This window comes from Diplotaxodon limnothrissa, linkage group LG10 (genome assembly GCF_057381915.1).
Source record: "Diplotaxodon limnothrissa isolate DT_005_m linkage group LG10, D_limnothrissa_male_GT1.1, whole genome shotgun sequence".
NCBI classification, from domain to species: domain Eukaryota; kingdom Metazoa; phylum Chordata; class Actinopteri; order Cichliformes; family Cichlidae; genus Diplotaxodon; species Diplotaxodon limnothrissa.
Genome location: NC_140605.1, coordinates 15706079 through 15722398, shown reverse-complemented (window position 1 = coordinate 15722398; position 16320 = coordinate 15706079). Strand labels below are relative to the sequence as shown.

Sequence of the window (16320 nt, the reverse complement as noted above, 5' to 3'; positions counted from 1 at the left end):
AACAAACATACATAACATTCATCAAGGAGTGGAAATAGAACTACAATAACAGACAGTATGGCCACCAACACAGAGAACTTGTATTCATAATGGCTACAACACACCGCAGATTTAAAGAGTAGTTGGTTCATCAGCAGTGCAAGAATTCTCACACACACACACACACACACACACACACACACACACACACACACTTCATTGCGACCTGTAACTCACAATCGTGTAACAGCAGAAGTAATCTATATCCCAGTATAGTTACTAATATTGCTCATTGAAAAAGATACAAATAAGAACATATCTTAATAGCAAGTTCACAGCTATACTACCTTGCGTTCAAATAAAAAAAAAAACATGACAAATTTGTGTATCAAACAATGCAATGATCAAAGCACGTATGCAATTTGCTCCAGTCTGAGATGCCAGTAAATAATAATAATAAATAATCCACCACCCAACATTTTCTACTAGATAAAAATCATGTTAGTCGTTATAAGAACCATGCTGCATCACAAAACATGGCTCATGGGGCTAATTTTGTAGTTGTGTGTATTAATGCAGCAAATCTGTTTTTCATAGCAATTTTAATGTAGGATGATTTACTGTGATCCTAGAGGAGCTTACAGTGTGCACTAAAAACACTACTTAAGCATAGTTGACCTTCTAATTGACCAATATTCACAGTATTATGGTGTGAAAATGCACAGGTTTCATCAATAGCAATCGTGATAATAAGGCAGCTTACTGTCCTATACTTGTTTTCAGAATGACTGGTATAATTAACTCTTTGAATTCCTTTATTACATCACCCTGTTTTTTTTTCCTAACTCCTAACTCTTAAGTCCTTTCATTTTCAAAATGACATATCTGAATGGAATCCTTTATATATTATTGCATGAGATTTTAATCTTTCTGCTTAATCTGATGTAGTAGTGGTGAAAAAGACGATTATCATGCTGCACTTAAAGTGGTTGTTTACCACTCACTGAACAAAGCAAGCATAAAAAGCATACAAACGCTAGAATACTGCTGCCAAATTTAGAATAAGGAAGACCTTAGATAGCATCATTACTATGATTACTGTGATTTTACTAACATTCCAAACATGTCCTTGTTTTTGCTAGAAAAGTGAGAAACCAAGTGTTGAATCCCATAAATACAGGTGTAATTTATCTATAAACAACTAAATGATGATTTAAATGTGTGCTGTTTATTAGGCACTTTGTGCTTTTGTATTCAAATTACTTTTTAAGTAGTAATTTAAGCTAGTTTGTAGTTTGGGGATGTATCAAAATTAATAATACAGCTTTAGTGCACATTACATTCATAATCCAATAATCAACCGCTATCAGACTTGAACACTAACTGTGTCAGATGTCTTCTCAGTTATCTGACTCATGAGCCAGTTGCTCAAGTTAAAGTTAAAGCTGGGGGAAAATATACTGTGACGTGCTGGGTTAGTGGAGTGGAAAAACAGAAGCAAACATCTAAGAGGTGTTAGATTGAGATGCATGTCAAAAAAAAATCATAACAATCGTAACTGCCAAACTGTAACTGTAGGAAGAGTTATATGATATTGCACTCATAATAAAAACACAAGATACACTCTGTTAACAAATGTTAAGGCAGGAACGTAAATTAATCAATGTTTGGCAGCTGAAGCCCTATCAAAATATTTGAAATTGCCAGGTAGGGTGAGGCAGAGCTGCAGATAAGAAAAGAGGTTTATCCAGCAGTAGCAGCACATTATAAGCCATCAGTTTGTTTTCTGTGGTTTACTTTACTTGCACCCCTCCTCTCCACTGCTGCACTGTGTATGTGTCTCTGCTGAGCTCGGCTTGTATTACAGAGACACGGATAAAGCAGAGGGTAGGCCAGACAGGTGAAGAAAGTGTTCCTCGAATTGATGGGAACTTATTACATGTAATAAATGTGTAATAAATATCAATGACTGTAAATCCATCTACACAGTTTAGTTTAGTTTAACCAGAACCAAGCAGTTATCCAGTGTGCTCCTGGCACTGTCAATACTGATGTCCGCCATGATATTTTCTCTCCCCTAAGCATTTGTTTTTACTCTGCTTCTTAACATGACAGACTGTAGAGGTGTGGACCCGAGTCGGGTCTCTCACAAGAGCAGAGTTGAGGAATGCTCATAAATCAAGAGTTAGCCAACTGCCAACCTAGCAGCCAACTGTGAAATGCCGGGGTCGGGACTAAGTTGCATATTTATAGTAGATAAGCTCATAAAGGTTGATGAGGAAAATGTGTAGTTAGCCATTGTAAGGCACAAAGATTATTTAAATGGAGAAAGAAAAATGTGCACCGATTTTAACTATCATATATGACTTTTTAATGCTTTAGACCATTTCAAATGAGGGATTTGGATACTTTTCTGACAAAAGCTAAACTTTCCTTGTCAGAAAAATCTTTTGGTTTTTTTGCATGCTGGTAACACCATGAAGATTGGACGTAACTCAAATGTTTCAGCTAACTCTGAATGCAGCTGCTGGTTTAATTTGATTCTAGTATTTAAACTAAATCAAAACAATGTGCATTTTGCATGCTCAACATATTGTCTTCTGCATGTGTAGCAGTTTTCCTGCACTCTGGTATCTGTAAATATAGCAAAGTATTTTTGGTCACAGGAAGGCTTTCTATTTAAGACTTCAACTTAATGGCTTGCCAATGTCCACAGTAACATTCACATAGAGAGGCATCCTCTCAACTGATAAAGTCTTATATGAGCAGCTGTTGAGTCCATCTTTCCTCCATGACTGTGGTGTTCGACCCAACAACCTCATCCTGAAAAGCACAAATCCATACTATGAAATGACCTGTAACATGCTACACACACGTTATTGCCATCTCTACACTACTGACCTGTCCCGGTTTACTTCATTGCCACTGTCTCGTTTGTGAAACACCATCGTGTAGCGAGCTACGTCAGCGGGCGGCCGAACGATCTTCATTTTCTGTAGCTCAACCCTGCATGAGACAAAAACATGCATGCTGAATGAATACGTACTACCAGCAATGTTTAAAATGTAGTCATGTTTTCACTTATTCATGCCTCACCTGATGCGAAGGTCATCATCTTCTCCACCCCAGCCCCAGTATGCATTTGAAAACCCATTCACTTTAAAAAACTGGTCTCTGCTTAAGGCAGTGACTCCTCCAAAGTAGCCTTTATAACGCAGCCTGAAAGTGAACAAACATGAGAAAAAAATTAAAGACAATAAAACCTCTGAATGTATCATCATAGGAAAGAGAATGGCACATGTGGAAAAACAAAGCATTGCTTTTTTCCATGACTCTTCATGACTTACAGTAAATTTCCTCTTAGTCATTCTTACCTGTATCCCGTTACATTGCGGCCAACCACCAAGTGTTTGGGCTGCATGTCACAAACATATAAATTATGATCATTTTCAGGTACCAGGTCCACATCATGGAAGATGAAGCAATCCCAGTTGTAGTCTTTTAGTGCCTCCAAGTATCCAATATTTAGTAACTTGGCACGATTAAAAGTCACATCACCAGCCTTTAAAAAAGAAAAAAAGAAAGTACAAAGATTACAACATGCAAGACACTGTGGAAAGTTCAGAGCTTGTTGCAGATGTCTGTGTTCTCCTGGTGTATGTGATGGGCTGCATTACTCACTGCAAAGAAAAAAAAAAAAAGGCTTTTACATGTAAAAGTGATTAGGGACAAAGTATGATTTAATGCTGCATATCTTTCTTTATCAAGAATAAAGCTATTCATTACTGAAAGTCACCCTGAAAGTGCCAAAAAAAAAAAATGTGTTCCTCTAGTCCAGTTTTGGGTTCCTCCTGTACAGAAGCCATAAGGTGGGTGAATTCATTTCATATCTAGGGCTACAATAATTCACTGACTAACTCAAATAACTCCATCCATCCACTTTCCTCCGCATATCAAATACAGTGATCCGGGGGGGTGGAGTCTATTCCCAGCTACCATAGAGCAAGAGGCAGGGTACATTACTGGACAGCTCGGCAGTCTGATGCAGAGCTATCATAGAGAGACAGATGACCAGTCACACCCACATTCAAATCTGTGGTTAAATTAGAAACACCAATTCACCTAACCCCACTAACTGTGGAGTGTAAGAGGAAGCTGGAACACAGAGGGTTAGTGTTAGGCTGAACAACAGAAACTTTGCTCATAAAGCCCCCGGCCAGATGGTGGTTTGAATTGAGGGCCTTCATGTTGTGAGGAAACAGTGTTAACCACTGTGCTGTCCAACTCCAGCTCGAACTTAATCATATAAAAAAAAATAAAAAGAAAGAAAAACCCCATACATAGGCCATAAAATTTTAATCCACTGAGTGGGACTATTAAATTAGACAGTGAACTATTATTAGCATTGATAAGATTAACATCTTTACTTATTCTTAACTTCTCCGCAAGAAACTTTGGAGACATGAGAGAACAGATCAAATCTGACATACTTGCTTTTCCTGTTTGCAGTCACTACATACATGCAGACACACCCACCAAATCTATGTCAAGATGCCAGTCCCTTTTGGAGGACTTTTAATGGAATCAGTTAACAAACACTACAGCTTGCTGTGTGGTACTGACTGTCCAAGAGGTTTGTGCTTCAGTTTTAGTGATTGAAATTCTAGTACTTTACTAACAGGGGTGCCTGTAGTATTTTTTTTATTGGGATGGTCACATGGGGCCATTTGGCTGGCACATCAAAAACAGAATTTCCAGTTTAACTATGCTGTTGTCAAATATAGGTTACTTGAAAAATATGGCAAAAAGAGAGAGAGAGAAAAAAAGAATAAAAAAAAGAATATGGCTCGTTAGTTTCTTGCTATTAAAAGTGGATATCACTGAAAATAGGTACATATGAAAGCAGAGCTGAGAATCATTAAAGCCATGAGCAGAGGCAGTTTAAGATTCACTCTGCCAGTTAAGTTCAAGAGCTAAATTAAAGTTAACTCCAAATAAAAGTATTAGATCATGTAAGAGTGTGAACTGTTGCCTGTTGGTTTTTCAGAACACAGTTCCTTCAGTGTTACCGGTTATATTTTTCCTTTATAGTGTTACAAAGTAACACTATGTATGTAACCAGGAAGTTTCAACAGCTTTATGCAAAATAAAACAGAAATGTCTGTTCCACAAGCATAAGAACTGAATTAGCATGACCTTATATAAAAACTGTGCACAAAGGTGACAAATACCTGCTGGATGACATAAATGGCATAGTGTAGTTGCTGTCTCTGCAAGAAGGGGTGCAAGTGATGCAGGAGGTAGAGGAGGTGTCGCTCTCGGTTGCGATGAGGGATGAGGATTGCTACACTCTGCCTCGCTGTGCAATCCGAGGGCTCATACTCGCCTTCATTTACTTCTTTGTTGTCTTTCTCTACATCCTTCAGTTTCAGAGACGACTCAAAGGACAGTTTCACAGCCCCCACTAGAGAAACAACATTCACATTAGGGCTGCACGATTAATCGTTAGAAAATGGCGATCTCGATTCATACTTATGTGCGATCTCATTTCCAAATGACAACGATTTAAAAAAAAAAAAAAAAAAAAAAAGAAAGAAAGAAAAAAAGACGACGACGACTGTACCGCGTTTTGATCCGGGGCGTAATCTGCATGAAAACAAGCGCTCACTCTTCCTGCTCAACAAATGACAAGCCTTATACCACGTGATACAGAAGCTGTGCCATGTGATGCTAAAATTAGCAGGGAAAAAACAACGGAGAGCACGTCAGGGATGACGAGAAAGTGACAGGAGAAAATCCGTTCCGGTCAACCACCCAAATATCAATATCGGGAACCTTATACAGCGCTTCCCTATACACGTCGAACTCCCGCAGGCACAAAGAAATTACGGAGGCTATTACTTATCACCTGACCAAAGATATGGCTCCCATCAACACTGTGCTAAACGAGGGATTTAGGAAAATGATCAACACCCTAGACAAACGCTACACAGTGCCGTCCCGCAACTATTTTTCTATTGTTGCACTACCTGCTCTATACACGCAGTGTCGAGCAACGGTGGAGATGGAATTTCAAGCAGTACAACAACAAAACGTGAGACATTTATTGTTTTTATGTTCAGTCTCAACTGTTACGAAGTTGATGTGCAGTTAATAAGTGCAATAAATATTTATACTGGAAAAGAAAATCGTGAGAGAATCGTGATCTCAATTCTAAGCCAAAAAATCGTGATTCTCATTTTATGCAAAATCGTGCAGCCCTAATTCACATGTTTAACAGTGAACATTTGTTTTAATGTGTATTAACACTTGTTAACAAACTAACATAAACAAACTAACATAAAGGGTTGATTGATGGATTCCTTGAGTTACATGGTAGTTCTTTCATCTATACAAAGGCATCTAAATAGCATTTTGTTCTATACTTACTCAGCAATGGTGACTCCTGAGGGCACTTGGTTTTTTGTGGTGGTGTATTTATTTCATTAGCTGCTTCTATCTGCAAGTCGACCTCGTTCCTCTGACTCTCTTCTTTGACATGAGTTTGTTGAGTGCCGGGGTAATGCCAGATAGGTTTCACCATCTCTCTTGAAAATATTGCTATCCATGCCAGTACTGACAGCACAAGAATCAGCAGTATGACGTACTTGCTCTTGCGTGAAATCTTCCTCGAACTTGAACAATAGCCCATGGCTATGTGACTTTGCTGATGTGAAGGCAGAAAAAGTGAATGTAGATTCTGTAAGCTATAGTTTACACTACTTCTTTCACAAAGAACGTTTCAGCAAAAACAGTGACAGCCATAGAGTCGCTGACCAGTCATCCCATGCTGATGAGACATGCTCCTTGACTATATAGAAACTAATTATTATAGTCACTATAATATAGAGCAAGCACTTATTTGTGAAATTCCATTGGTGAATCAGAAAACTCCACTTTTAGACGGGGGGCCATAAGCTTGGGCACTCCACCAACTGGGAATAGATGAACAGAAAATAAAAATGTTAGAACCAAAAAAAGGGTGCATTTTTGCTTGGAAACATGCAACACATTTTGAGGGCAGGTTTTAGCTAACAATATGTGACACATTAGCAGGAAAAGCCACATTAAGGAACCAGCTTACTGTGTTACTTGAACTGATACGTGTACTTTCTGAACCTGTACTACCACTTGAGCAGATTATTGCTCAGATGGTAGTTTCACTGGTAAAGTATTCATTACAGAAAATGACTGCATAATAAAACAAACTATCCCGTTTCAAAAACAGAAAATGCCCAAAGATATAGAAACAGCTGATAAGTTGATCAAAACTGTGGACTGCTTGTTAATAGTAGAAATTTTCTTTAGATCCTCCTGAGAACCGAGGGGAAAAAAAAGCTGAACCTTTTTTGTGATTTCCTTCCTCTTTCGAACTAAAAGAGCCCAGCCAAACACACGAGAGACCAATTGAAAGCCCTGGATGGCCTCCATTGAGTACATCAGGATTTAGTAGGGTAGCTCAAATAAGTCAAAAGACATAGACCAAAAACAAATGTCCATTACAGAGGAGATTAATGAATGGGCTTTTTTTTCTAGGTCTCCTATTTAAACCAAAAACATGTAAAACAGAGTAACACTCCAGTTTCATTGACATACTACTATAATAATACACTCTCTCCATTAAATCAAACACAGATGCCATCAGCTGACATAACAATTAACGCTAACTCTTTTTCCGTTAACATTATTATGATAATTTTTTAACTCACAACCAGCGACAAACAAAACACATGAAAGCCATTATGCTATTGCTAGCATGGTTGTCCTCTCTTGGGATGCTAGCAGGATCGTTAGCAGGAAAGCGTTTTACAATTTAAATATTAATGTTCTGCCATTTTTAGTAAGATTTCTCTGAGTTAATTTTGAGAACACAGTCAAGCTAACGTCGACTAGTTCGTCCATAACACGAGGTGCAGATCAACGAAACAGTACCTTTTTGTTTTCCTTATACTTGTGCCAGCTCCTCTCTCTTTTGACTGCAGTCCTTTTTATGATTGCAGAAGCTCACAACTTACACGTTGATGCCCTCACATAAACGCCACCTGTAGTTATAGCTTACCTGCTAGCTAGCTGACGAATGCGGATATAACGGCTATTAAAAATAAAACATTAGCATTAAAAGAGACACGTGTCTTGGAAGCCGAGTACAGTCTGGCCTTATTTCAATTTAGCGCAAAACACCAATTTCCTTACCTGATACTTAAGTAGCCTTTCATAGACTACAACATCGCTGTAATTAGCCCGTCTACAAGCCCACCAGTCAAGTAAACGTAAATTAGTAAGGACTTCCGTTCCACGCATTTCATAATAAAGTTTTACCTTTAAGACCTTGAAGAGATCTCGGGCGGCGGGGGTTTAACGGTTATATTATTTATTATGAGTAAATCTTCTTTAATTTCTGCTTTTTATATTATTTGCTTATGCCTCATGAACGCCGTTTTTCTGTTGAGGCAGAAAGTCTGCGAGTTGATGATGATGATGTGCGTCACATAAATACTTCCGTTGTGAAAATTTCAAAATTGAAGTTTGCGATCTGTTGATGACACCAAAAACTACTGGAGGACAAAACTCACGGATACATTTTTAACTGTTGTTACGTTAGTTTATAAATTTTCACTACTATGCAGTCATTGCTCTACACACAGTGCTTCTGATTCTGCTCATATTTCTAAAAAAAAGAAAAGCAGAAGAATCTCTAACAAGATTAAAAGGTTTTATCTTATCTTTATTCCCACTTAAGATGTCTTATAAATGACTTTAGCTTAATTTGTGTCTATTCTACCTATGCAAATCGGTATAAATTGACTATAATATGGACTTGTTTATTTATTTGAATTTGGATTTTGTACTCGGGGTTTTTAATTTGTTTCTATTTGTTGTTGTTGTTGTTGTTTTTGCTAATTCTGAGCATTGATGGAGAGTCATAAGTAAACAGCTTGTAGAAAAGCTAAATGCAACAGCACTACAGCCTTTGAAAGTTTGCTTTCCAGTCTTTTCTCTTTCCACGTTTAATTTTGTGAGATTTTTATGTGAATAAAATATGAAAGATTTAGCTTAAATAAACTTTGTGAAAGGGTAAATTTCTACTCCACTGTAGTTAAAATTCAATCAAATTTCCTATTTCCACTTGCAGGTGTGCCAGTGTTTTCCATTTGAATAATTACAGTACTTTGACAAAACCCTCTCCTTTTTCAGCTAGGGCAAGCTTTGACAGATGTGCACAGCATGCAATGCTTCCTGGTTATTTTGCTCAGTCTATGGTTCATCCCACCCTAGAGTTCAGATGTCAGCAACATGCTGGTCGTGCTGCAGAGCTATATTTGAGCCTCTACAGATAAAGCTCGTTTCTTCCTGTCAACAGAGGAGTTGGTTGTCCAGCTGCACCTCAGTCAGTTTCAGGTCGAGTGTGGTCCTGAATAACTGAGCACACTGACCTCTTATTGAGACATGTGGGAGGTCTGGTGGTTGTGAGATGCCCTTTTACCTTATTTTTGTAACATAGTGTACATGTATTATATTATATTAATATGCTATTACATAGCTCGTGGGATTTTATTATATTTTGAGACTTGGATGTGGGGTTGTGGTTTTGACTTCAGTTGTAGAGGGCACTGAAACAATAGATGTCACTACTTTTCAGAGGAATATTTCCTTGGCTGCGTTCCTAGATGGTGGTGTTGAGCTATAAATTTTCCAAGTCTTGGCTTTCATGTTCACACAGTGTGGGCTATATAATTTCTGTTTTAATTAGTCATAAAATATGACTGGACTTTCATCTAAGTCAGAAAAATAGACAACGTCAGTGTACTGACACTAATAATATGTAAACCATCGTGGCTATCTCCGCCTTTATTAAATACACACATTAAACATTCACAACAGGAGAATTAAAGAAACAATTTCATTTCATAACTGGCCAAACATCCATTAACAGTATTCATTTGAAACATGCACTTCCTTCTGGTGTAGCTCAGACTTGATGAACTGACAAGAGACATTTTTGACTATATATTCAGATTGAACTGCTGAAACTCAACTATATTGTGGTTTGTCATTTACTGACCAGTTGAGGTCATTCCAAAGTAATAATTTTGATTAAATGTGGGGTACTCTAAAAAACTGGATTTGTCCTTTTTTAATGTCTCCCTGTATTCATTTCTTTTAAGGGTTGTAAATGTAATTTGTTGTATTGAGTTTCAGGAGATTCTGCACCATCAAAGAAGTCTTACATTATGATACCTTCTCTATTGTATTTCACTTTTGTGTTGATAATTTCATATACATGTTAATACTCAGTTCTCTATCCTTTATCATTCTTAAGGAGTTAAACCTTAATTTAAAGTAGAAAGTTCACAAAAAATATCATTAGCTTTGTAAAGGTACAAGGTGCTCTTTCACAATATTCTGGTAACAAATGATGGGATGTTTTTGAGAGCAGACTCCACATAGCCACTATTATACTATTATTTGTGCTCAGTACACCCACGAACATGTACATTTATGGGTGTACTGTATCGTCTGTTCAATAAACGTTCAGTGATTTGTTAAACAGCTTTATATGTAAAAGTATCTCTGCAGCCCTGAAATAAACACGTACCATAGAGTTTAGAAAAGTTACAGATTTTACAGTTGGCAAGCAGATGGCTACTCCTCACACCACGATTGTAAAGAAATGACTGCAGGGCAGGATTACTGCACGAATGACATTAACATGCGAGACAGGCCTGCACTGTTTGCAGTTGTCAGATACTTGTGATAAGCAAACCACAAGCAGAGCAAGTTCTTAGAAAGACCAGAATCCCCTTTAGTCAGTGTGTTCACCAGATTTTCTAGTAATAAGATCTATTTCCAAGAGAATTTAGGTAATTTTTACTTGCATCTTGGTTCATTTTTATTATATACATAACATTATAGGTAGTTAGTTTGTATTTTACAAGCTCATAGTGTCATAACAAAATACAATAGAGGGAATATAGGAGGATATTTATCAGAGGAGGGAACATTGTGCCACAAAACAGTGCGAACGCCTTTTAGAAAGTAGATAATCCTTTAAAGAACAGGCAACAATTGGAAATTTTGCTTGTATTGCTGTGTTTTACCATATTAGCAGAGTTAACATTAATCAGAAATACTAAAAGTAACAGAATTCATAGACAGTATATTGTTTTGACTGATCATTCTGATAAAATATGGAGAGGGAAAAAATTTAAAGAAAAAAATCTACATTAAAATAAATTCCAAAACAAAGTCTAAAAAAATACACTGCTACTTAATTTGGATCAGTGAAGGTGACACATCAACACCTAGCAATCACATCAGAGAACTCCTCCTGGACTCCTCGAAACTCAAGGACAAAGTAACTGTTCCACTCCCAAAGCTCACCCTTGGCCTGTGCTTTCCTGAGGCAGTGTCGTAGTCATTGCCATTGGTCTTGACGCTGATGGATGAGGAAGGAGTTGAGGCAGAAGACCCACCGAGGCTGCCGGACTTTTTTCTTGAAGTTGTGCTGTGTTTTAATGTAGCTTTGGCAGCCACTTTGAAAGCATGGGCTGCAGTGCTGCATCTGACTTCCTCAATCGTGTTCCTGGAGGGTTTGAAGAGGATGATGTAGACCTTGTTGAAGAAGATACAGGCTAGCATCCCAAAGCTAGATGCCAGGATAGCAATGACCTCCACAGCTGAAACAAACTTGCCGTAAGTACTGAAGTATGCAGGAATAAAAGAGATCCAAACAATAAAGAATATGAGCATGCTAAAAGTAATGAACTTGGCCTCTGTAAAGTTTTCTGGAAGTTTCCGTGACTTAAATGCAAAGAAGAAACATATGGCTGCCAATATGCATGTGTAGCCAATTAAAAACCCAAGAGCCATCACAGAGCCCTCATTGCATGTGATAAAAATGATCTCATCGATGTCATGATTTTGGTAACTAGAAGGAGGGGCGTTGTAAAGCCAGACCACACATATCATGACTTGGACAAATGTGCACAGAAACACCAGGAGAAACTGCAGATTCAATCCCCACCATTTACGATGGAGACTCGTAGGAATCTTGGCCTCAAATACCAAAAGGACTCTGTTAGTTTTGACAAGGATGCAGGAGATGCAGAGAACAAAACTGACCCCAAAGGCGGGTTGGCGTAAACGGCATGTCCAGTCTTGTGGCTCTCCAATAAAGATGAGAGAGCTGGAGAAGCAACAGATAAGTGAGAAAAGGAGCACATATGATAGTTCTCGGTTTGTGGCCTTCACAATTGGGGTGTTGCGAAATCTGACAAAGACTCCAATCACAAAGGCTGTCAAGACAACACCCAGTACTGCACATATAGCCAGAGCTATCCCAAATGGTTCTGTCCAGGAGAGAAACTCGACTTCCTTGAGGAAACAGAATGTGTGGTTCCCGTTTGACCAGGAGTTATTTGGACACTTGGCACAAACACTGGCATCTGTATAAGAGAAACGGTGTTAAAACTCTATCATTCATCAAGTCTAACATTAACAGAGAGTGTTTTGCATCTACCTACATACCTTTATGATTACTGTATTCACCATCAGAACACTCTGTGCATTCAAAGCAGCAAGTAGGCATGCTGTCTATGATCCCCTTTCTTGTGCCAGGTTCACAGTCCTCGCTGCAGTTAGAGAATGGCACCTTTAGAAGATAAAATAACAGGAAGGTTAATGAGAGGGGTTGATTTAGATGGGCATTCAAATGTAAAATAGAAATAAAGAAATCCCCCAGTACTAATTTAAAAAGAAGTCTACGTTACAGAAGCGGAAGGCATGGGACTTCACACACACCATCTTACATAACAGAGACTGAAGCAGACACCACCTGACTTATGGATGTGGAAACTATACCATACATGTGAGTCTCAAATACTGGCCCTGTAAGGTGGGCCATACACTGCATTTCCAGTGGTGGAGAGAAAGGAGGCCAACAGGGGGACTACTTCCCAGATGGCAAGGGCTAAAATGCAAAACTCGGAGCTGAAAAATGGTAATCCACAACCACAAAGGTGACATCTGTATTTAGCTTCACATAAAATCACAACTTTAGTTTTGGTTCACTCTTATTGCTCCGATAGTACTTATGCAGGCAGCTGTTTTACCTTAAAAAGTACCATTTATCAGCTGAGACACTGATAAGTCAGAGCCGCGTTCCCTTGTTTTTCCTCAATGACAAGAAATAACAGTGTTTTAATGGATATACAAAAGAGTTTCACTGACCTCTGTGCTATAGCCATTCCAAAGAATCTTTGTCCTGTCAATGAACAGCTTGGCTCCTCTCTTGGCATGCATGTTGTAATATCCAACCTCCTCAAAAACCACAGAGCCATCTTCAGTAGACCTGTGCCAGTTTATAATGGTGTAATTTGCTTCCATATCTGAGTTCTCGTCAAAGCGCATCTTTTCTCCCATGCTGTTGGTGTAGTTCAAATGCCTAAGCTGCTTAAGGACCTGAGAAATAGAAGAACATGCTTTCATCATTCACACATTGGCATATCTAATATTTAACTCCTTTTATTAAACATAAATTAAATACATTGTACCTGCCATGCTTCCATTTTTTTTATATCTGCGCAGGAATTGTTTGCAAAAAGTCCACGTCCAGGTGTGCATGTGAGTATGTCCTGTAGCGCCTGTGCTATGGAATAAACTGCAACATAAACGTTATAGGAGATACGAAGGTGTTTGTAGTCCAGGTATGGTGTTTCAACACTTGCGATGTCCTCCTCACCACTACACAAAGGCCTGAAACTAGTGCTGCCATTCTCACTTTCTTGGAATCTCGGGCTATCTTCTAGATAGCAGTTGAAAGTTTCTTCCCAAAACTCTCTGACAAATTCATTATGACTGTCTTTCTTTGGTTGGACGTGCCGTAAGAACTCTCTAAAGCCAGGTATACGACCTGCCTTTAGAGCAAAACCAATAGTCCCTGCCATAACATCAAGATATTCTGGTTTAGCAACAAGGGAGGAGATTGCCCAAGCTTCACTGGCTAACCAGATCCGATCTGTGATGTTTCTCCTAACCATCTCTTTGATTAGAGGTTCGACATCTGGGCCACTGGCGAACACAACGATTACTTTAGCTGTGGAATTTTCAATCCTGTCAGCCAGTGCTTTGATTTCGTGATCCTCAAAATACTGAGAAATAAGTTCATTTAGATGAATGCAGATGTCTCGCTCTTCCATCTCCTTCTCAAACTTTTCAATCCCTGGACGCCCATACTCATCATCGGAGGCCACAGCAATGACCCAGTTCCACTGAAAGTACTCAATAATGTCTGCCATGGCTGTGGCCTGGTACTCATCTGTAGGAATGGTTCTCATGAAGGACTTGTACTGATTCTTGTTGCTCAGTAGGCGGCTAGACGAGGCATAACTGATCTGAAACAGGAAATTGCTCAGTTAATCTATCAGGTTTTCATTGCATCTTCTTAATTATCTTTAACCACTTTCAAATCATTTATTGAACAAACACGAAAATCATTATATGTAGACTTAATTTTTATGGATGTAGATAATGAAGTAATGATGTGTTGTTGACATAGCTATTACCCAGCAACTCACCTGAGGGATATAAAATAGACCCAGCAAGTTTGCAACTGCTGTGGAGACAGCAGATCCAGCAGCTCCTACTACTGCAATGGTTGATGGTATGTGATCAGTACAGTTGCAAAACTCATCTAAATTTAAAGAGTCGATCTTATTTTGGGCCACAAAACTTAGGGTGGCTTCCAAGGCTTTTGACACAGTGTTGCAAGTGTCAAAAATCCTGTAGCCCAGCGTGATGTTGGGAAGGAGCGTACTGCTGTTGTTAATCTCTTCAATCGCGAAAATCATGGCCTGGAGCCAACGAAAACCACGGAAATTGAACCTGTGCAAAGAAAAAAGGCATGAGTATGACACACTTGGTTTGCAAAAGGGTTTTTTGTTACCTCAGAGCATAAATTACCTGACACACTGAGTGGATTCTGGCCGGGCTGCAAGGTCTTGATCTTTGGATGCAATGCCAAAGTGTAAGGGGAAAAGACCTCCAAGTAAAATATCACCAGTCATCTGTGCTCTCTGGTGGGGTCCGTACGTTGAAATCACATAACTGGACCCCAGCAGTGTCAAATAATACAGAAGCAGTCTCATCTTTTTTTGTCTTTGATTGGATACGATTGTTTTCTGTGACTTCCTAGGGTGAAGAAAATTTCAATATTAACTTCTCCCATCAATCTGCCTGCTGGGTTGTTTTGTGTTATTCATGTTTATGCTGATGAAGGTCTACCTGTTTGAAACACAGAGATGAACAACTCATTGGTTAGAAATAAGTACCACTGGTGAAATCGTTAGAGTTTTCCGTTTTTAATTCAGAAAAACACAGGAATATGCCGAGTGTGTAATACTGACTTAACTCCAATTATTGAGTTCATTTTCCAGCTTAAGCAGGGACAAAATATTGTAATGAGCCATCATGGCCTAAGGCTATATTTCTTGCTTGAGCCAGACCACTCAGATACAGAAGTTTTCTAAGAGTTAGGATTTTTCTTAATGAGCTGACTTCTTTAGTTGTAATTCTAAGAAGAGATAAATTTAAACATTTCACACCTCACTAACAGTGTCATAGTGTTCTTGAAATATCCTAGATGAACTGAAACAAGCACAGGATATACATGAGCCAAGAGAGAAGTCACACTCTAATGACCTTCCTGCAAATGCTATGGCCAGTGAACCCAGTCACCATGGAGAAAAGCCATAGCGGCCCTGCTGCAGCTGGTTAATACTGCTGGAAAAATGCTGGGGCAGAGCCGTGATAATGAAGCAACTACAACCCCTAGGAGCCATTGTTTGCCACATTACGGAGAAGAAGAATTTTTATTGCACTAAGGAGAAACAAAAAAAAACACATCAATTTTCTACAATTAGGATTTATTACATCTTGCAGGTAAATGTTAAAAAAACAGAAAGTAACTCAGTTAATTCAAAGAACAGTTTTAACTAAACTGTGATTAAAAATCGATTCAAAAGTGTTTTAAAATCAATAAAGCCAGTAACCATGGTTTTATTACTGGTTTCAAATGATTAAAAACCTAAATTAGAAAGTAGTTATGGGTCTATTGGTTAAAATAATGTCCTGCTTTTTAAACATCCATTTAAAACAACAAAAATATGGCATATAAACTCAAATAAAACTTACCTCCCAAATTCCCGAGTATTACTTAAAGACATGTGAAACAGTCAATTTGCAGCTATTCGTCGATTTTAAGGACTTTTTCCAAAATATCCTGACTGCTGAATGATTTCGCTA

General features: G+C 38.5%; 2 protein-coding genes across 2 annotated transcripts; both read right to left on the bottom strand.

Moving 5' to 3' along the window:
- Positions 1 to 2358: 2358 nt before the first annotated feature.
- Positions 2359 to 6890, bottom strand: b4galt4 (UDP-Gal:betaGlcNAc beta 1,4- galactosyltransferase, polypeptide 4). The gene is made up of 6 exons (XM_085363693.1): positions 6409 to 6890; positions 5211 to 5443; positions 3354 to 3541; positions 3076 to 3198; positions 2881 to 2985; positions 2359 to 2802 (listed from the first exon to the last, which is right to left on the bottom strand). The coding sequence occupies exons 1-6, from the start codon at positions 6668 to 6670 to the stop codon at positions 2667 to 2669; spliced, it is 1047 nt and encodes a 348-aa protein (XP_085219819.1). The 5' UTR covers positions 6671 to 6890; the 3' UTR covers positions 2359 to 2666.
- A 4438-nt stretch (positions 6891 to 11328) lies between these two features.
- Positions 11329 to 15164, bottom strand: casr (calcium-sensing receptor). The gene is made up of 6 exons (XM_085363692.1): positions 14980 to 15164; positions 14595 to 14901; positions 13572 to 14411; positions 13249 to 13479; positions 12547 to 12670; positions 11329 to 12464 (listed from the first exon to the last, which is right to left on the bottom strand). The coding sequence occupies exons 1-6, from the start codon at positions 15162 to 15164 to the stop codon at positions 11329 to 11331; spliced, it is 2823 nt and encodes a 940-aa protein (XP_085219818.1).
- Positions 15165 to 16320: the final 1156 nt, after the last annotated feature.